At 36.5% G+C, this 22,155-nt stretch overlaps 1 protein-coding gene across 1 annotated transcript; it reads right to left on the bottom strand.

The window, feature by feature from the left end:
- Positions 1 to 3,042: 3,042 nt before the first annotated feature.
- Positions 3,043 to 21,825, bottom strand: LOC119766144. The gene is made up of 4 exons (XM_038250543.1): positions 21,632 to 21,825; positions 4,554 to 5,628; positions 4,298 to 4,457; positions 3,043 to 3,203 (listed from the first exon to the last, which is right to left on the bottom strand). Exons 1-4 carry the CDS (start codon positions 21,823 to 21,825, stop codon positions 3,043 to 3,045), a joined length of 1,590 nt encoding a protein of 529 aa, XP_038106471.1.
- Between the last annotated feature and the right edge of the window lie 330 nt (positions 21,826 to 22,155).

The raw sequence follows: 22,155 nt of genomic DNA, 5'->3' as shown, positions 1-22,155 counted from the left end.
GTGGCGCCTCCAATTAAATTTTCATATTGAGAATTTTCATGAAAATGTTTAAGTCATAGATCGTGGAAGTTATCCCGGGGAAGTTATCCTGGACGCCATAAAGATGGCGGCCGCAGGCCGTAGGATAACTGTCAAAGGATAACTTCCCATCTTCCTCTTAGATGGGAAGTTATCCTGGGAGGTTATCCTACGGCTAAAAACGGCGGCCATCTTTATGGCATCCAGGATAACTTTAGGTTATCCTACGGCGGATTATGAAAAATAAATATGATTCAAGAAATTAAACACTGTTTAAACAATAACAAAGTTTGGTTTTCCAAAATCTTAAAAAAGGTGAATAATTTGGATAACGGATTCCAAATTAAATAAATTCAAACATTCTGAAAAATCCCAAGGCTCCTCAGAAATAAATGAAAGGATTTAACTAAACAGTCAAAACCTCCTAGGGCCAGCTATGAGGAGTTGATAAAATTATTCTAAAAATGCAGATCATTATTTCCAAGTCCTACAAGCACGTTTTTCAATTCGGCATGCTTGCCAAGTAATTTTAAAAATGTTTTCAGAACATATTATAATAAAATTTGGAATAAATTCAACGAAATTCTCAAAGAATCTCGTAGGGCCAGCTATGAGGAGTTGATAAAATTATTTTAAAAATGTAGAACATTATTTCCGAGTCCTACAAGCATGTTTTTCAATTCGGCATGCTTGCCAAGTAGTTTTAAAAATGTTTTCAGAACATATTATAATAAAATTTGGAATAAATTCAAAGAAATTCTCAAAGAACCTCGTAGGGTCAGCTATGGGGAGTCGATAAAATTATTCTAAAAATGTAGAACATTATTTCCGAGTCCTACAAGCATGTTTTTCAATTCGGCATGCTTGCCAAGTAATTTTAAAAATGTTTTCAGAACATATTATAATAAAATTTGGAATAAATTCAACGAAATTCTCAAAGAACCTCGTAGGGCCAGCTATGGGGAGTTGATAAAATTATTCTAAAAATGTAGAACATTATTTCCAAGTCCTACAAGCATGTTTTCCAATTCGGCAGGCTTGCCAAGTAATTTTAAAAATGTTTTCAGAACATATTATAATAAAATTTGGAATAAATTCAAAGAAATTCTCAAAGAACCTCGTAGGGCCAGCTATGGGGAGTTGATAAAATTATTCTAAAAATGTAGAACATTATTTCCAAGTCCTACAAGCATGTTTTTCAATTCGGCATGCTTGCCAAGTAATTTTAAAAATGTTTTCAGAACATATTATAATAAAATTTGGAATAAATTCAACGAAATTCTCAAAGAACCTCGTAGGGTCAGCTATGGGGAGTTGATAAAATTATTCTAAAAATGTAGAACATTATTTCCAAGTCCTACAAGCATGTTTCCAATTCGGCAGGCTTGCCAAGTAATTTTAAAAATGTTTTCAGAACATATTATAATAAAATTTGGAATAAATTCAAAAAAAATCCCAAAGAACCTCGTAGAGCCAGCTATGAGGAGTAGATAAAATTATTCTAAAAATGTACAACATTATTTCCAAGTCCTACAAGCATGTTTGCATGTTTGTTTTTGATTTTTTTTTTAATTTCTTTGAATTTATTCCAAATTTTATTATATTATGTTCTGAAAACATTTTTTAAATTACTTGGCAAGCATGCCGAATTGAGTGCTTGTAGGACTTGGATAATGTTCTACATTTTAGAATAATTTTATCAACTCCCATAGAATTTCTTTGAATTTATTCCAAATTTTATTATAATATATTCAGGAAACATTTTAAAATTACTTGGCAAGCATGCCGAATTCATGCTTGGAAATAATGTTCTACATTTTAGAATAATTTTATCAACTCCCCATAGCTGAAATTTTTTGAATTTATTAAATTTTATTATAATATGTTCTGAAAACAAATTACTTGGCAAGCATGCCGAATTGAAAACATGCTTGTAGGACTTGGAAATAATGTTCTACATTTTTAGAATAATTTTATCAACTCCCCATAGCTGGCCCTACGAGGTGAGAATTTCTTTGAATTTATTCCAAATTTTATTATAATATGTTCTGAAAACATTTTAAATTACTTGGCAAGCATGCCGAATTGAAAAACATTCTTGTAGGACTTGGAAATAATGTTCTACATTTTAGAATAATTTTATCAACTACCCATAGCTGGCCCTACGAGGTTCTTTGAGAATTTATTCCAAATTTTATTATAATATGTTCTGAAAACATTTTAAATTACTTGGCAAGCATGCCGAATGCTTGTAGTACTTGGAAATAATGTTCTACATTTTTAGAATAATTTTATCAACTCCCCATAGCTGGCCCTACGAGGTTCTTTGAGAATTTCTTTGAATTTATTCCAAATTTTATTATAATATGTTCTGAAAACATTTTAAATTACTTGGCAAGCATGCCGAATTGAAAAACATGCTTGTAGGACTTGGAAATAATGTTCTACATTTTAGAATAATTTTATCAACTCCCATAGCTGGCCCTACGAGGTTCTTTGAGAATTTCTTTGAATTTATTCCAAATTTTATTATAATATGTTCTGAAAACATTTTTAAAATTACTTGGCAAGCATGCCGAATTGAAAAACATGCTTGTAGGACTTGGAAATAATGTTCTACATTTTTAGAATAATTTTATCAACTCCCCATAGCTGGCCCTACGAGGTTCTTTGAGAATTTCTTTGAATTTATTCCAAATTTTATTATAATATGTTCAGAAAACATTTTTAAAATTACTTGGCCAGCATGCCGAATTGAAAAACATGCTTGTAGAACTAGGTAATAATGTTCTGCATTATTAAAATAATTGTATTAACCTCTCATTGCTGGCCCAACGAGGATTTGAATTTTTATTTTCATTCATTCATTTTTCTTTTTGGGAGCGTTTAGGTTTTTCAGATTTTTTTTTGTAAATTTGAATTTTGCATCATTAATCTTTATTTGTTTTTCATTTTTATATTTTTTTAACACTGAACCTTGCAATTGTTTAAATAATGTTTACTTCCTTTAATCATTTTTATTTGTCATAATCGGCCGTAGGATAACCAGAAGTTATCCTGGTTGCCATAAAGATGGCCGCCGTTAGCGGCCGTAGGATAACCGTCCAGGATAACTTCAGCCAGGATTCGTAAAACGAAAGTCTTGCAGTGCCTCTTGAACTCGTTGATGTTGCTGGTGAGCTTAGCTTCGTCGGGGAGTTGATTAAACAGGTTGTATCCTTTATAAAGTAGAGAGTTCTGGGTGCAAGTCTTCATTGCAGCAGTCTGAGGTCGTCAGCTTGTCTTGTGTTGTACTGATGAATGTCACTTCCGTGTACCACCGTTTCCGTCAAGTATTTTGGGGCCATCCCTTTCCTAATCCTAAACACAAAAACTAAGGTGTTGTATTCGATGCGCTGCCTAACGGACATCCACTGCAGGCACTCTAGCATAAGTTGTCTTGAAGTCAAACGGTCACATTTCAGTATCAGACGCATAACTCGGCTTTGAAGCACTTGCATTCGTTTTAGCTGCGTCCGGGTTGCAAGAAACAAAATTGAGGCACAGTAGTCAAAATGGGGAGCAATCAAAGAGTTGTAGACGTGTATCTTTGCTTCTGAGGTCAGGTATCGGCTGATTCTGCACATAATTCCATACTTGCGAGCTGCTTTCCGTATCGTGTAGTCAATGTGTTCGTTAAAGTTGAGTTTTTCGTCCAGCATTACTCCAAGATATTTGATCGCTTCCACCCGTTCAACTGCCTCGCCATCTACCATAACTGATCTGCTCATGTCATTGAGCCGCCGTGTAGTCACAATCATGCTTTTCGTTTTGCTGACGTTAAGTTGAAGTTTCTTCCACCTCAGCCAATCGACAAATCCTGCTAGTTCAGCATTCATCACGTCAAAACATTCGTCCAAACTATCTCCCACTACGAACAGAACTGTGTCGTCGGCGAACAAGTTCACTTGTGCCTGCCGTAACGCTTGTTTTAGGTCGTTCATGTACAGAATAAATAGCAGCGGTCCTAGTGCACTTCCCTGTGGTACTCCAAGATTCACATCCGTAGCGGGCGATGTTGCGCTGTTGTACCTTGTCACTTGTACTCGGCTGCTTAGATAGCTGCTTAACCACCTCAAAGCTGTACCACGTACTCCGCAACGATGCAAAACTGCCTTCAACTTGGATCGGTCAATTGTCTCAAAAGCGCGCTTCAAGTCCACGAATACTGCCAAGATAATTTTTCCTTCTTCCACGTACTGCTTCCACTTCACAAGTAGGAGGTTAAGAGCTGACTCACAAGAATGATGTCTCCGAAAACCAGATTGCTCCTCAACTAGTACTCCCGCTCGATCCACAAACGCCGTCAGCTGCTCTTTCACAATCGTTTCTATGACCTTCTCGTACAGCGGCAACATGTTGATTGGTCTGTGATCTTCCGGACGCGTTGATTTCGGCACCTTTGGAATTGGAATTACCAAAGTTTGTTTCCAATGTTGTGGGAATTCACCTTGGCTCAGAGACCTGTTCACAATATCCAACAACTCTCCTCCTACGACATCCAGAGCATCCAACATCACACGCTTTGTCACGTTGTCGACGCCAGCACAGTCTTTTAGCGATCGAACGGTATCCTTGAGTTTGGCCATGGTGACTTGTTGGAATTCGTACAGCGACTCTTCTGGCTCTTCCTGCACTGCTACTGGAACTACTGTTGGAGGCGGAATCTTCGCATGAATCTCTTCTACGCTGTCCACAAAGAAGTTGTTTAGACGCCTTGCTGTTTCTGCATCGCTGCAGCCGGTTCCAAAGACGATTTCTGCATGCTGCTTTCCTCCGGGCTGAATCAGCGATTTCAAACATCTCCATAGCTTCTTAGAATCTCCATGACAGCTTCTAATTTCTTCCTCAACCGACTGATTTTTCGCCTGTTTCAGACCCCGGACGTAAGCGTTCCTCAACAGCTTGTACTTCTCCAGCGCTGGAACAGATTTTGTACACCTATATTGCCGGTACGCGTTGTCCCGTTCATTTTTCATAGCCCTCAGATGATCAGTGTACCAGTCACTTGTTTCTGTGCGTCTACAGCAGCGAACATCGACTAAACTTTTAACAGCGGACACCAGATTTGTGCTGAAGTTACGCGATGCTTCTCCAATTGTCTCATCTATCCTGCTGTTACTGCTCCTGTTTCTTCGAAGAATTTCTTGCAGCTTGTCCTTGGAGTACCGCTTCCAGCTTACATACGATTCCTCTCGCTCCGGAAGATTGATTGTGTCATTCCCAATCGCGATACTGATTGTCTCATGGTCAGACACTTTCAGTTCTTCAACAACACGTGCTTCTGCATTCTCCATGTTGGTGAAGACGAGATCAATGATGTTGCTGCTTGTCGGTCCGACGCGCGTGGATTCCAAAACAATCTGCCTCATTCCCATAGCATCTGCAACGTTCTTTAGCTCTCTGGAACACCCTGGTTCATTCCATCGAATGTTAAAGTCACCGACGAATACGTTCCTTCTTTCATCCGCGAACACACTTCTTAGCCATTCTTCGTAGCTGTCAATAAACTCGGTGTCACTGCTGCTAGGTGAATGATAAATTCCTCCGTAGATTCCGTTGAGTGCTGAGCTTTTCAAAAAAAAAAAACGTGGTATTGATTGAAATATGTTCAGAGAACCCCAACAATGAGTTCAGAAACATTGGTTGATGAATAACGTTCAGAAAACATGCCAGCATCCAAGATTGAAAATTCAAATTTCAAATATTCCAAGTCCTTATAAAATTGGAAAAACCCAGCATCCAACGTGGTTTTGATTGAAATATGTTCAGAGAACCCCAAAAATGAGTTTAGAAACATTGGTTGATGAATTACGTTCAGAAAACATGCCAGCATCCAAGATTGAAAATTTTAAATTAGCCAAATATTGAGAAATTCAAATTTCAAATATTCCAAGTCCTTATAAAATTGGAAAAACCCAGCATCCAAAGTGGTTTTGATTGAAATATGTTCAGAGAACCCCAAAAATGAGTTTAGAAACATTGGTTGATGAATTACGTTCAGAAAACATGCCAGCATCCAAGATTGAAAATTTTAAATTAGCCAAATATTAAGAAATTCAAATATCAAATATTCCAAGTCCTTATAAAATTGGAAAAACCCAGCATCCAACGTGGTTTTGATTGAAATATGTTCAGAGAACCCCAAAAATGAGTTTAGAAACATTGGTTGATGAATTACGTTCAGAAAACATGCCAGCATCCAAGATTGAAAATTTTAAATTAGCCAAATATTAAGAAATTCAAATATCAAATATTCCAAGTCCTTATAAAATTGGAAAAACCCAGCATCCAACGTGGTTTTGATTGAAATATGTTCAGAGAACCCCAAAAATGAGTTTAGAAACATTGGTTGATGAATTACGTTCAGAAAACATGCCAGCATCCAAGATTGAAAATTTTAAATTAGCCAAATATTGAGAAATTCAAATTTCAAATATTCCAAGTCCTTATACAATTGGAAAAACCCAGCATCCAACGTGGTTTTGATTGAAATATGTTCAGAGTACCCCAAAATGAGTTTAGAAACATTGGTTGATGAATTGCGTTCAGAAAACATGCCAGCATCCAAGATTGAAAATTTTAAATTAGCCAAATAATGAGAAATTCAAATATCAAATATTCCAAGTCCTTATAAAATTGGAAAAACCCAGCATCCAACGTGGTTTTGATTGAAATATGTTCAGAGAACCCCAAAAGTGAGTTTTAAAACATTGGTTGATGAATTACGTTCAGAAAACATGCCAGCATCCAAGATTGAAAATTTTAAATTAGCAAAATATTGAGAAATTCAAATTTCAAATATTCCAAGTCCTTATAAAATTGGAAAAAACCCAGCATCCAACGTGGTTTTGATTGAAATATGTTCAGAGAACCCCAAAAATGAGTTTAGAAACATTGGTTGATGAATTACGTTCAGAAAACATGCCAGCATCCAAGATTGAAAATTTTAAATTAGCCAAATATTAAGAAATTCAAATATCAAATATTCCAAGTCCTTATAAAATTGGAAAAACCCAGCATCCAACGTGGTTTTGATTGAAATATGTTCAGAGAACCCCAAAAATGAGTTTAGAAACATTGGTTGATGAATTGCGTTCAGAAAACATGCCAGCATCCAAGATTGAAAATTTTAAATTAGCCAAATAATGAGAAATTCAAATATCAAATATTCCAAGTCCTTATACAATTGGAAAAACCCAGCATCCAACGTGGTTTTGATTGAAATATGTTCAGAGAACCCCAAAAGTGAGTTTTAAAACATTGGTTGATGAATTACGTTCAGAAAACATGCCAGCATCCAAGATTGAAAATTTTAAATTAGCCAAATATTAAGAAATTCAAATATCAAATATTCCAAGTCCTTATAAAATTGGAAAAACCCAGCATCCAACGTGGTTTTGATTGAAATATGTTCAGAGAACCCCAAAAATGAGTTTAGAAACATTGGTTGATGAATTACGTTCAGAAAACATGCCAGCATCCAAAATTGAAAATTTTAAATTAGCCAAATATTAAGAAATTCAAATATCAAATATTCCAAGTCCTTATAAAATTGGAAAAACCCAGCATCCAACGTGGTTTTGATTGAAATATGTTCAGAGAACCCCAAAAATGAGTTTAGAAACATTGGTTGATGAATTACGTTCAGAAAACATGCCAGCATCCAAGATTGAAAATTTTAAATTAGCCAAATATTAAGAAATTCAAATATCAAATATTCCAAGTCCTTATAAAATTGGAAAAACCCAGCATCCAACGTGGTTTTGATTGAAATATGTTCAGAGAACCCCAAAAATGAGTTTAGAAACATTGGTTGATGAATTACGTTCAGAAAACATGCCAGCATCCAAGATTGAAAATTTTAAATTAGCAAAATATTGAGAAATTCAAATTTCAAATATTCCAAGTCCTTATAAAATTGGAAAAAACCCAGCATCCAACGTGGTTTTGATTGAAATATGTTCAGAGAACCTCAAAAATGAGTTTAGAAACATTGGTTGATGAATTGCGTTCAGAAAACATGCCAGCATCCAAGATTGAAAATTTTAAATTAGCCAAATATTGAGAAATTCAAATTTCAAATATTCCAAGTCCTTATACAATTGGAAAAACCCAGCATCCAACGTGGTTTTGATTGAAATATGTTCACCCGGGCAGAAAGTCGCATCATGGGACGAACAAAAAAATAACATGAGTTGTTTTTGATATCATGGCATGTTTGATATTTGTTCCAAAAACTCTTAAAATGCGCGCCAAAATCTATGTTCCTTTCTATGTTTGTAGACCTTTTATCATCAGTTGTTAAATTTTCTTTTTCTCATGATATTACCGGACTTAGAAAAAAATCGAAAACCGAATTATTTTGGGACTTAGAAAAAAAATTGACCTCTTTATCATGAGATGATGTTATTTTGTTTTATCATGCTTTCACTGGACTTAGCAAAATTTTGAAAGCCAAATTATTTTAGGACTTAGAAAAAATTTCGAAATCTTTATCATGAGATGATATTATTTTGTTTTATCTTGTTTTTGCTGGACTTAGCAGAATTTCGAAAGCCAAATTATTTTGGGACTTAGAAAAAATTTCGACCTCTTTTTTTTTCCACAGATTCTAGTTTTATCTTGTTTTTGTTGGACTTAGTAAAATTTTCACTCCTTGACAAAATTTCACTTTTCCTACACTTAGAATATTTTTTAAAACCCTGGATTATGAGATGATTTATAAAGTTATTTTTTTTTCAAGCAGGATTTAGTAAAAATGACAGTTTTGTTAATGGACATTTTTATTGATTTTTTTTTTCACTTTAATTTACTTTAAATGCACTAGTTAAACTAATCACATTAAAAAGTATTTTACCGCATATACAATTTCATCGCAAAGCGCAAAAATGAGCCCAAGCGCTCGCTCACTCTCTCTTTTCTCTCTTCTTTCGTTCACTGCTCGCACGCAACGCGCGAGACTTGTCGTGACAGGAATCGGCAATCGGCAGACAGACAGCTTTTGCGTTCGTGGCGGGTTGGTTTGTGTACGTTTTCGCGCAGTAGTTTTCCGCGGATGAATTATAGTCCGCGAATCGCCGCGGGTTGTGAGTACGTTCTGTGGCCGAGGAGTGTGTGTTCGTTCGTTCCGTGGCATTTGGGAGCCGTGATATGTTGTGGTTAAGTGATTGTTTGTGTTTTTGTGGCGGGGGGCTGCTGTGGATTAACGAGGAAAGGATTTTGGCGGATTCGCCAGGACAAGGACTAGGGTTTGTTTACGTTTTTGGTGCAGTAGTTTTCCACTGATTAACAACAGCCCGCGAATCGCCGCTGGTTGTAAGTGCGTATTTTGGCCGTGGGAATGTGCGTTCGTTGGTGTCGTTTTATGTGAGAGTTGCGAAATGTTGTAATTTATGTGAAAGTTGATGTTTCTGTGGCTCTGTGGAGAAGTTATGTTAGCGAAATCCTCCTGCTTACATGCCGCTGGTCATCGTTCCTCCTCCTCCTCCTCCTGCCGATGCTGTTAAGACGTGGATCAACGCCGGAATGATTTTGGCGAATTTGACAGTTTTCGGTGGAGGAAAACAGCAGTGTCGATTTGTTTTGGTTTTTGTCGTCGCGTCATCAGAATCGCGATTTGTGGGGAAACCGTATTTGATCCGTGTGTTTTCGCGAGTGTGCGTGTGATTGTTTACGTTTCTGCGTTCATGGTGGTGATTGGGGACTGGACGTGAAACTGTGACATTGTTTCTATCGTTTTGGAGTGTCAGCGATAGAAGGATGAACCTTCCTCTTGTGATTCCGGAGGAGGTGATTCAATTGAGTGGCTCGAAAGCAGTTTCACGGAGGAGGATGAGTCCACCTGAAACCCGACGAATATTTTCCGACGATTTTTAAACTCAGATAAGTATTGATTGTTTTCTTTTTCTTTGTTTACTATAGAATTTTTAATTATTCCATAAATGTTGTTTGAGAATTGATGCTTTGTGTTTTATTTTCTCTTACAGATCTACTAACGGGCATTTTCTGGACATTCGGCTTCTAGTATTTTGTTTAGTTTGACCAATCAGCTGCAAAAATGGATTGTGCTGCAATCATATGCTCTCTGGATGCATTTAAAGTGGATTAACAAGGTATGTACGAGAATTATTATTTCAAAGTGAACCTATCACTTCAGTTAAGAAATTCTTTCAAACATTTCAATGTTGGTTTAGCAAAGTTCAGTTTTTCATTCTGTTATTTATGCTGATTTTGAATACACATAATTGACTTTTGACAGATTGATATAAAATTCTTAAAATAAATTATTTATTGATAAGGATTGCATATATTTTTTAGTTTCTTTCCTTTAAAGACCATATTTTTGTTTATTTTTTGTTGTTTGGGAATTTTATAAATTTAAATGTTTGCATAAGACCGAGCCACGTAGCCCAGTTGTAACGCTTCCGCCTTGACAATATTTACAAATTTCTACACTTTCAAATAGGTTTGCTAGAATTTCAGGAAAATTTTCAGCGGCCAATGCAAATAAATTAGTGCATTATTGATTTGTTTAGTTCAATTGTACAGATTTTCGAAGCTTTTTCTTTGACTTGGCTTTACAAAAAAGTTTGATTTGTTTCAATATTGTTAGTAGTATGAAATTTTGGATGTAATTTTTTATTGTCCCCTGATTTTTCGGGCCTACTTTGAAGGGGGGAGGACAAAAACTTTAAATAAAATTTGTACCAGCCTTACTTATTCACACTAAACTTTGAATTAATTCGAATTATACGGCAAATGATACAGTCATCCCACATATTCGGAACACCCACAAATTCGGAACACTTTTGTGATAATTTGTCAAAAGCATACCAAATGCATCTTTTCTGTGTACCCTACTATTTTTAGGACCTTTATTTGGACATTTTTTTGCTATTTCATTAATATAAGTAGTACTTTTAAAACAAAAAACTGCATTTCGAGACTATTTTATTCAGAGCAGCAAAACGCTGCTTCCAAATTGCCTGTTCCATAATTGTGGGATGTTATTGTGCCTCCCACAATTGTGGAACACCTGAATTTAACTGATATTTTTACAAAAAAAGCTAGCAGACCATTCATAAAACATTACTAAGCATGAGTTTTAACTGGTTTCCGAATGTGAAGTCATTATTTTTATAAAAATATGTACCCCTGGAGCGATAAAAAAGATTGTTTACATCGTTAGAAAAAAGTGTTTCGAATTTGTAGATTTCAAGGGTCGAAGTTTTTCTTCAAAAACTTGATATAAAACGATAAAATTTGCAGTTGTTCGATACAGCATTCGAAAGATCGCAAAAACAGCTTTCAAATGAAGGTAAAAGCGAATCATTATGTTCAATTACTGATTTTCTATGATTTTTTGAATATTGGTCGATCTGTAAACTGTTCCTAATATGAGGGATGACTGTATACAAATATTTAAAAAAATTAAGATTGTCAATATGTTTAGTCTTCCAGCAGATTGTTTGCTATAGTTTTTAATTTCAGGCTTATTTACCCGGGCAGAAAGTTACATCTTCCTGAAAACTTGTCATGTTCGCAAAAACACAAACATGTCAAGTACCTGTTAACTTCCAGTTAAGAGTTAATCAAACATAAACGCGAACATAATTTACTCTACGCATATCAAAAAATTATCAACTTAAGTTCGTGTTGGAAACTTCAAATTATCATGCTATGGTGCGGAAAAATATCATCCATAAACATAAAATTATCCCGACCAGTTCATTTTTTCCTGGAAAATATTGGGCGAAAAATATCATACAAAAACATAAAAGTATCATAACAAGTTGTGATGTTTCCAGATATTTTTTTTTTCTGTAATAATTTGGTTGCTTTAGAAAGCGTAATACACAGTAAGAAAATATAAGTTTCATATAGACTGTTTTTCAATTGTATTTCAATAAAACAAATTAATTTAATGATATAATATGATTTTCTAGTAAAATTTATTTTAATTAAATAAGCCTAAAATTAAAAACTCTAGCAAACAATCGGCTGGAAGACTAAACATAATGACAATCTAAATTTTTTTAAATATTTGTATACAGCAACTCCCCACGAAAACCATGGGACCAAAAGTTGCGTCTTTTAATTACGAAAATTTTGGTATTTTAACATGTATAGGTCATCGCTGAAATTTTTAAGGTATCGCAGTTTTAGTGAAAAAAGTTGATTTTTCCCGTTTTCGTCATTTTCCCATTTTTGCGCGTGGCGCGTCGAAAACCCCAGTTTTTATTTTCAAAAATTCGTATCTCAGTGTATCGAAAACATAACTGCACCATTTTTTGATATGTTATGTGAAATTTTCTGAGGAATCTGATAAAAATATTTTCAGACATAGGCTCTTTGGTCCCGAGACCTTGAAAACAGCATTTTATGTTTTCATTCAACCTTTTCAAATGTTGAGCTAGATTTTTGAAACTTCTTACTATTTTTCCCAAATAGCCAAACTAATCACCTTTCATTTGCGTCTAGGACAGCTAAAATCGGATGAAATGGCGCGGAGATATGATTTTTTGAAAAAAGTGGGTTTTGCGAAAATCGACGAAAATTGCCATTTTTCGAACCACCCTAACACGGCGTAGGTCACCCTAATGGCCAAACAAAAAAATACGGGTCGAATTATTTCGGCCAAGGATCCTCCAGAAAAATTTTGAGCCCGATCGGAGAACTTTTTTTTCGAATCATGCTGATTTCGTGGGGAATTGCTGTATACATATCATTTGCCGTATAATTCGAATTAATTCAAAGTTTAGTGTGAATAAGTAAGGCTGGTACCGTAAACTGGGGTGACTTTGATAGCCCGGGGTGACTTTGATAGGTTTTTCAAATGCTCGTCAAATTAATATCTAAACATTTTTGAGAATTTTGAGTATGTAAGCATCAATGGATAGCTTATTATCGAACATATATGCATAAATGAGACTGTTACATTGGATGTATCAAAATTAGTGGCCAAATCAAATTTCTATCAATGTCACCCCAGGCTATCAAAGTCACCCCAGTTTACGGTACACATTTTATTTAAAGTTTTTGTCACTCCTCCCTTCGAAGTTTGCCCGAAAAATCAGGGGCAACAAAAATAACATCCAAAATTGCATACTACTAACAATATTAAAACAAATCAAACTTTTTGTAAAGCCAAGTCAAGAAAAATCTGTACAATTGAACTAAACAAATCAATAATGCACTAATTTATTTGCATTAGCCGCTGAAAATTTTCCTGAAATTCTAGCAAACCTATTTGAAAGTGTAGAAATTTGTAAATATTGTCAAGGCGGAAGCGTTACAACTGGGCAACGTGGCTCGGTCTTATACAAACATTTAAATTTATAAAATTCCCAAACAAAAAAAATAAACAAAAATATGGTCTTTAAAGGAAAGAAACTAAAAAATATATGCAATAGCCTTATCAGTAAATAATGTATTTTAAGAATTTTATATCAATCTGTCAAAAGTCAATAATGTGTATTCAAAATCAGCATAAATAACAGAATGAAAAACTGAACTTTGCTAAACAAACATTGAAATGTTTGAAAGAATTTCTAAACTGAAGTGATAGGTTCACTTTGAAATAATAATTTTCGTACATACCTTGTTAATCCTCTTCCAATCCATCCAGAGAGCATATGATTGCAGCACAATCCATTTTTGCAGCTGATTGGTCAAACTAAACAAAATACTAGAAGCCGAATGTCCAGAAAATGCCCGTTAGTAGATCTGTAAGAGAAAATAAAACACAAAGCATCAATTCTCAAACAACATTTATGGAATAATTAAAAATTCAATAGTAAACAAAGAAAAAGAAAACAAGCAATACTTATCTGAATTTTAAAAAATCGTCGAAAAATATTTGTCGGCTTGACTAGTAGAACCAACATCTGTAGTCGCTTCAGGTGGACTCATCCTCCTCCGTGAAACTGCTTTCGAGCCACTCAATTGAATCACCTCCTCCGGAATCACAAGAGGAAGGTTCATCCTTCTGTCGCTGACACTCCAAAACGATAGAAACAATGTCACAGTGTCACGTCCAGTCCCCAATCACCACCATGATGCAGAAACGTAAACAATCACACGTACACTCGCGAAAACACACGGATCAAATACGGTTTCCCCACAAATCGCGATTCTGATGACCCGACGACAAAAACCAAAACAAATCGACACTGCTGTTTTCCTCCACCGAAAACTGTCAAATTCGCCAAAATCATTCCGGCGTTAATCCACGTCTTAACAGCAACGGCAGGAGGAGGAGGAGGAACGATGACCAGCGGCATGTAGGCAGGAGGATTTAGCTAACGTAATTTTTTTTTCATAGAGCCACAAAAACACCAACTTTCACATAAATAACAACAGTTCGCAACTCTCATAAAACGACACCAACGAACGCACATTCCCACGGCCAAAATACGCACTTACAACCCGCGGCGATTCGCAGGCTGTTGTTAATCAGTGGAAAACTACTGCACCAAAAACGTAAACAAACCCTTGTCCTTGTCCTGGTGTACCGCCAAAATCCTTTCCTCGTTAATCCACAGCAGCATCTTGAGCAAGAGGATTACTTTTCTGGGGCAGCGGCTTGGCCGAAACTTTCCTTGCACCCGTCAACACGGAGCGAAACTTTTCTTCGCCCCCAGCCACAAAAACACAAACAATCACTTAACCACAACATATCACGGCTCCCGAACGCCACGGAACGAACGAACACACTCCCTCGGCCACAGAACGTACTCACAACCCGCGGCGATTCGCGGACTATAATTCATCCGCCGAAAACTACTGCGCGAAAACGTAAACAAACCAGCCCGTCACGAACGCAAAAGCTGTCTGTCTGCCGATTGCCGATTCCTGTCACGACATGTCTCGCGCGTTGCGTGCGACCAGTGAACGAAAGAAGAGAGAAAGAGAGTAAGCGAGCGCGTGGGCTCATTTTTGCGCTTTGCGATGAAATTTTATATGCGGTAAAATACTTTTTAATGTGATTAGTTTAACTAGTGTATTTAAAGTAAATTAAAGTAAAAAAAACACAATAAAAATGTCCATTAACAAAACTGTCATTTTAGCTAAGTCCCGCTTGAAAAAAAAAATTAACTTTATGAGATGATTTCATAATCCAGGGTTTTCAAAAATATTCTAAGTGTCGGAAAAGTGAAATTTTGTCGAGGAGTGAAAATTTTGCTAAGTCCAACAAAAACAAGATAAAACTAGAAAATATCATCTCATGATAAAGAGGTCGAAATATTTTCTAAGTCCCAAAATAATTTGGCTTTCGAAATTTTGCTAAGTCCAGCAAAAACAAGATAAAACAAAATAATATCATCTCATGATAAAGATTTCGAATTTTTTTCTAAGTCCCAAAATAATTTGGCTTTCGAAATTTTGCTAAGTCCAGTGAAAACATGATAAAACAAAATAATATCATCTCATGATAAAGAGGTCAATTTTTTTTCTAAGTCCCAAAATAATTCGGCTTTCGATTTTTTCTAAGTCCGGTAATATCATGAGAAAATGAAAATTTATCATCTGATGCTAAAAGGTCCACAAACATAGAAAGGAACATAGATTTCGGCGCGCATTTTAAGAGTTTTTGGAACAAATATCAAACATGCCATGATATCAAAAACAACTCAACTTATTTTTTTGTTCGTTTCATGATGCGACTTTCTGCCCGGGTAATGAAAATAAATTTTACGAGAAAATCACATTATATCATTAAATTAATTTGTTTTATTAAAATACAATTGAAAAACAGTTTATATGAAACTTATATTTTCTTACTGTGTATTACGCTTTCTAAAGCAACCAAATTATTACAGAAAAAAATATCACAACTTGTTATGATACTTTTATGTTTTTGTATGATATTTTTCGCCCCATATTTTTCCAGGAAAAAAATGAACTGGTCGGGATAATTTTATGTTTATGGATGATATTTTTCCGCACCATAGCATGATAATTTGAAGTTTCCAACACGAACTTAAGTTGATAATTTTTTGATATGCGTAGAGTAAATTATGTTCGCGTTTATGTTTGATTACCCGGGCAGAAAGTCGCATCATGGGACGAACAAAAAAATAACTTGAGTTGTTTTTGATATCATGGCATGTTTGATATTTGTTACAAAAACTCTTAAAATGCGCGCCGAAATCTATGTTCCTTTCTATGTTTGTAGACCTTTTATCATCAGTTGTTGAATTTTCATTTTCTCATGATATTACCGGACTTAGAAAAAAATCGAAAACCGAATTATTTTGGGACTTAGAAAAAAAATTGACCTCTTTATCATGAGATGATGTTATTTTGTTTTATCATGCTTTCAGTGGACTTAGCAAAATTTCGAAAGCCAAATTATTTTGGGACTTAGAAAAAAATTCGAAATCTTTATCATGAGATGATATTATTTTGTTTTATCTTGCTTTTGCTGGACTTAGCAGAATTTCGAAAGCCAATTTATTTTGGGACTTAGAAAAAATTTCGACCTCTTCATCATGAGATGATATTTTCTAGTTTTATCTTGTTTTTGTTGGACTTAGTAAAATTTTCACTCCTTGACAAAATTTCACTTTTCCTACACTTAGAATATTTTTGAAAACCCGGGATTATGAGATGATTTATAAAGTTAATTTTTTCAAGCGGGACTTAGCTAAAATGACAGTTTTGTTAGTGGATATTTTTATTGATTTTTTTTTTCACTTTAATTTACTTTAAATGCACTAGTTAAACTAATCACATTAAAAAGTATTTTACCGCATATAAAATTTCATCGCAAAGCGCAAAAATGAGCCCACGCGCTCGCTCACTCTCTCTTTTTTCTCTTCTTTCGTTCACTGCTCGCACGCAACGCGCGCGACATGTCGTGACAGGAATCGGCAATCGGCAGACAGACAGCTTTTGCGTTCGTGGCGGGTTGGTTTGTGTACGTTTTCGCGCAGTAGTTTTCCGCGGATAAATTGTAATCCGCGAATCGCCGCGGGTTGTGAGTACGTTCTATGGCCGAGGAGTGTGTGTTCGTTCGTTCCGTGGCATTTGGGAGCCGTGATATGTTGTGGTTAAGTGATTGTTTGTGTTTTTGTGGCGGGGGGCTGCTGTGGATTAACGAGGAAAGGATTTTGGCGGATTCGCCAGGACAAGGGACAAGGGTTTGTTTACGTTTTTGGTGCATTAGTTTTTCACTGATTAACAACAGCCCGCGAATCGCCGCGGGTTGTAAGTACGTATTTTGGCCGTGGGAATGTGCGTTCGTTGGTGTCGTTTTATGTGAGAGTTGCGAAATGTTGTAATTTATGTGAAAGTTGATGTTTCTGTGGCTCTGTGGAGAAGTTATGTTAGCGAAATCCTCCTGCTTACATGCCGCTGGTCATCGTTCCTCCTCCTCCTCCTCCTGCCGATGCTGTTAAGACGTGGATCAACGCCGGAATGATTTTGGCGAATTTGACAGTTTTCGGTGGAGGAAAACAGCAGTGTCGATTTGTTTTGGTTTTTGTCGTCGCGTCATCAGAATCGCGATTTGTGGGGAAACCGTATTTGATCCGTGTGTTTTCGCGAGTGTGCGTGTGATTGTTTACGTTTCTGCGTTCATGGTGGTGATTGGGGACTGGACGTGAAACTGTGACATTGTTTCTATCGTTTTGGAGTGTCAGCGATAGAAGGATGAACCTTCCTCTTGTGATTCCGGAGGAGGTGGCTCGAAAGCAGTTTCACGGAGGAGGATGAGTCCACCTGAAACCCGACAAATATTTTTCGACGATTTTTAAAACTCAGATGAGTATTGCTTATTTTCTTTTTCTTTGTTTACTATTGAATTTTTAATTATTCCATAAATTTTGTTTGAGAATTGATGCTTTGTGTTTTATTTTCTCTTACAGATCTACTAACGGGCATTTTCTGGACATTCGGCTTCTAGTATTTTGTTTAGTTTGACCAATCAGCTGCAAAAATGGATTGTGCTGCAATCATATGCTCTCTGGATGCATTTGAAGAGGATTAACAAGGTATGTACGAGAATTATTATTTCAAAGTGAACCTATCACTTCAGTTTAGAAATTCTTTCAAACATTTCAATGTTTGTTTAGCAAAGTTTAGTTTTTCATTCTGTTATTTATGCTGATTTTGAATACACATTATTGACTTTTGACAGATTGATATAAAATTCTTAAAATAAATTATTTATTGATAAGGATTGCATATATTTTTTAGTTTCTTTCCTCTAAAGACCATATTTTTGTTTATTTTTTGTTGTTTGGGAATTTTATAAATTTAAATGTTTGTATAAGACCGAGCCACGTAGCCCAGTTGTAACGCTTCCGCCTTGACAATATTTACAAATTTCTACACTTTCAAATAGGTTTGCTAGAATTTCAGGAAAATTTTCAGCGGCCAATGCAAATAAATAAGTGCATTATTGATTTGTTTAGTTTAATTGTACATATTTTCGAAGCTTTTTCTTTGACTTGGCTTTACAAAAAGTTTGATTTGTTTTAATATTGTTAGTAGTATGCAATTTTGGATGTAATTTCTTATTGCCCCCTGATATTTCGGGCTAACTTTGAAGGGGAGTGACAAAACTTTAAATGTAATTTGTACCAGCCTTACTTATTCACACTAAACTTTGAATTAATTCGAATTATACGGCAAATGATACAGTCATCCCACATATTCGGAACACCCACAAATTCGGAACACTTTTGTGATAATTTGTCAAAAGCATGCCAAATGCATCTTTTCTGTGTACCCTACTATTTTTAGGACCTTTATTTGGACATTCTTTTGCTATTTCATTAATATAAGTAGTACTTTTAAAACAAAAACGTTACTTAATCCACCTTTAGGTGGTTGGTGCCTTCCTCACATTCATAAAGTGAATACACTACACAGCGTATAAATAACACTTATTTTTATCAAAATATCTGAGATCAGGCCTCTAAAAATGTGTATTGAAAACACTAAAGTACTTATAACTTTTGATAGGGTTGTCAGATCTTCAATCTTTTGGGCTCGTTGGAAAGGTCTTTTGATTACCTATCCAACAATGGGTCGCATAATAGATCCGGACAACTTTTTCATCAAAATATTTGAGATCCGGCCTAAAAAAAGTGTGTAAATAACACTTAAGTGCTCATAACTTTTGATGGGGTTGTCAGATTTTCAATCTCTTGGATGCGTTGGAAAGGTCTTTCAAATACCTTTCTAACAATATATAGCATGAAGGGTTTTCTTTCTAAAACCACCCTTTTTACAATCTTCCGGACTTTTGTTAAAATCGTTTTTTTAGCATAACTTTTGAAGTACTTTACAAAACTTCATAAAATTAACTAGGGTCTTGTGGGACCCCAAGACGGATCGAATGAGACCAAAACAGTCTTAATCGGTTCTTCCAGTCCGGAGATAATCGAGTGCATATTTTTGGGTGCACGGACTCACATCCAGACACACGCACAGACATTTGTTCAGAATTTGATTCTGAGTCGATAGGTATACGTGAAGGTGGGTCTAGGAGGTCGAATAAAGAAGTTCATTTTTCGAGTGATTTTATAGCCTTTCCTCATTGAGGTGAGGAAGGCAAAACTGCATTTCGAGACTATTTTATTCAGAGCAGCAAATCGCTGCTTCCAAATTGCCTGTTCCATAATTGTGGGATGTTATTGTGCCTCCCACAATTGTGGAACACCTGAATTTAACTGATATTTTCACAAAAAAAAGTTAGCAGACCATTCATAAAACATTACTAAGCATGAGTTTTACTGGTTTCAGAATGTGAAGTCATTATTTTTATAAAAATATGTACCCCTGGAGCGATAAAAAAGATTGTTTACATCGTTAGAAAAAAGTGTTCCAAATTTGTAGATTTCAAGGGTCGAAGTTTTTCTTCAAAAACTTGATATAAAACGATAAAATTTGCAGTTGTTCGATACAGCATTCGAAAGATCGCAAAAACAGCTTTCAAATGAAGGTTCAGTTATCGATTTTCTATGATTTTTTGAATATTGGCCGATCTGTGAACTGTTCCTAATATGAGGGATGACTGTATACAAATATTTTTAATAATTTAGATTGTCATTATATTAAGTCTTCCAGCAGATTGTTTGCTATAGTTTTTAATTTTAGGCTTATTCAATAAAAATAAATTTTACTAGAAAATCACATTATATCATTAAATTAATTTGTTTTATTAAAATACAATTGAAAAACAGTCTATATGAAACTTATATCTTCTTACTGTGTATTACGCTTTCTAAAGCAACCAAATTATTACAGAAAAAAAATATCAATTCAATTTTCAATTTCAATTTTGTTTTATTAGTGGTACTTATCGGTGTACAAGTTGTGGTATTTAAAATACATTAAATAGAGATATGGGGTTCCTTTCAACTATTACTAAGTACACAATAATCTTTCGATATTTTGAACTTTGAAAAGGGGGTGACAGGAGCAGGAAAAAACTATCAAAAAACCTACAAAAAATTACTTAAGGAAAGGGACAGGGAAAGGAAAACTTAATTCTAAAATGCAAAGCAAGCCAGAGCACTTCCGGCGTCGTAGATCTTCAGCACGCGTAGCAGTCTACCCTGCTCCCACGTACTTTATCATCAGCTCGCCGAGGGCCATGAATTGCTGTTCCTTATTCTGGCAAGCACGGAAACGGGTAAACATTTCCCGAGCCAGAGAAAGGAACTCAGTTAGGGTGAATAGATCAGCCCCTCCAGCAGCAGCAGCAGCAGCAGCAGCAGCAGTAGTAGACGTTTCATCGCTAGCCGAGGCAGTCACGCTAGCGTAGGTACGCCCCCAACCAGGTAGATGCGTCAAACGTGGGACCGTCGAAGACGATGATTTAGATGGTTGTTTGTTGGCTGGTTTCTTCCGCTGCTTCTCCAGCACCTCGAGATAACTCTTCCGAGCGGGACACCCGCGAAAATTTGCTGTGTGGTTCCCTTGGCAGTTGACACACTTGACCAAAGCTTTATTTCGCTCAGCGTTGTCTTTGTCCCCAAGGTTCGTCCTCCGAGGTAGCGAGCACTGGTCTGTGAGATGGGCCTCCCCGCATTTTACACACTTGGGAGGAAGCGTGCAATTGCGAGAGCCGTGTCCGAAGCGTTGACATCGGTGACATTGCGCTGCGTCCGTAGGTCTCTTGGCAAAGTACCTCCAGCTCACAACGAAACCGTCAAGTGTTTTGATACGGCGAAGGTCCTGAAGCTTCACTGACCCCCGATCGAACACTAAAAGGTAAAGTACGTGTTCGCCAGTCACCGTCTCGGTACTGGACAGAACACGAATTTCCTGGGGATGCACGTCGTACGCGTCAAGGACTTCAGCCAGCTGCGTTGCGGTTACTGGGACATATCCGGTTAAGACAATTTTAACCGGAAGCTTGTCCCGCGATGCGTATGTGAAATACGGTACGTTGCCTTCTTTAAGCACAGTTTGCACTTTTTCAAACATAGGACGGTTAAGTGTGCTGATGCGCACGCTGCTTTTCAAGATCAAAATCTCGTACTGGCAACCAGCTCGAGACAGCAAATTGTCTATCGCCGCGCCGGGATAGTCTGGTATTACAATAGGCACTTGCCTCTTGTTTTTGATCTTTGCTTCGTCCTCAGTTTCCATACCGTCGGCTGGATTCTGTTTGTCGTCGTCGTCGTCACCATTGTCTTCGCTCAGCACATCGTATGTGTTGGATGTTTTAATAGCGTTTGAGCTTGTTGACACCGTTTTGCCTCCGGAGGATGAAACCCCGGACGTTCCTGCAGATTGCTGGTCCATGGCCGTTTTTTGACGGGTTTGTATAGGGCTTCTTGGGCTGTACCCAGGATGGAGTTTCGAAGGGTCAGGGATATCCTTCGGAATGTTCAGGAAGACGGACGGTGACCAAGTCCGTTTGGTGGCGTCCGAGTTTTTCGCAATTCGGCCTGGTGAAGCACCACGAGCTGAATTCGGCCGAATAAACGGATTGCGTCGCTCCGGAACGGGCTTATGTCCCCCCGGGGGAGCCATTCGCGGAAAGTTTTGTCACTCGCGTTGGAAAAAAATCGAAAAATTTGCGGAGCACAGAAGAAAGTGAACTTGCTGGCTCCGAGTTGCCAGTGCTTCTTC

Source organism: Culex quinquefasciatus, chromosome 2 (genome assembly GCF_015732765.1).
Source record: "Culex quinquefasciatus strain JHB chromosome 2, VPISU_Cqui_1.0_pri_paternal, whole genome shotgun sequence".
NCBI lineage: Eukaryota > Metazoa > Arthropoda > Insecta > Diptera > Culicidae > Culex > Culex quinquefasciatus.
The sequence above is the reverse complement of the archived record's forward strand: the minus strand, read 5'-3'. Positions and strand labels throughout refer to the sequence as shown.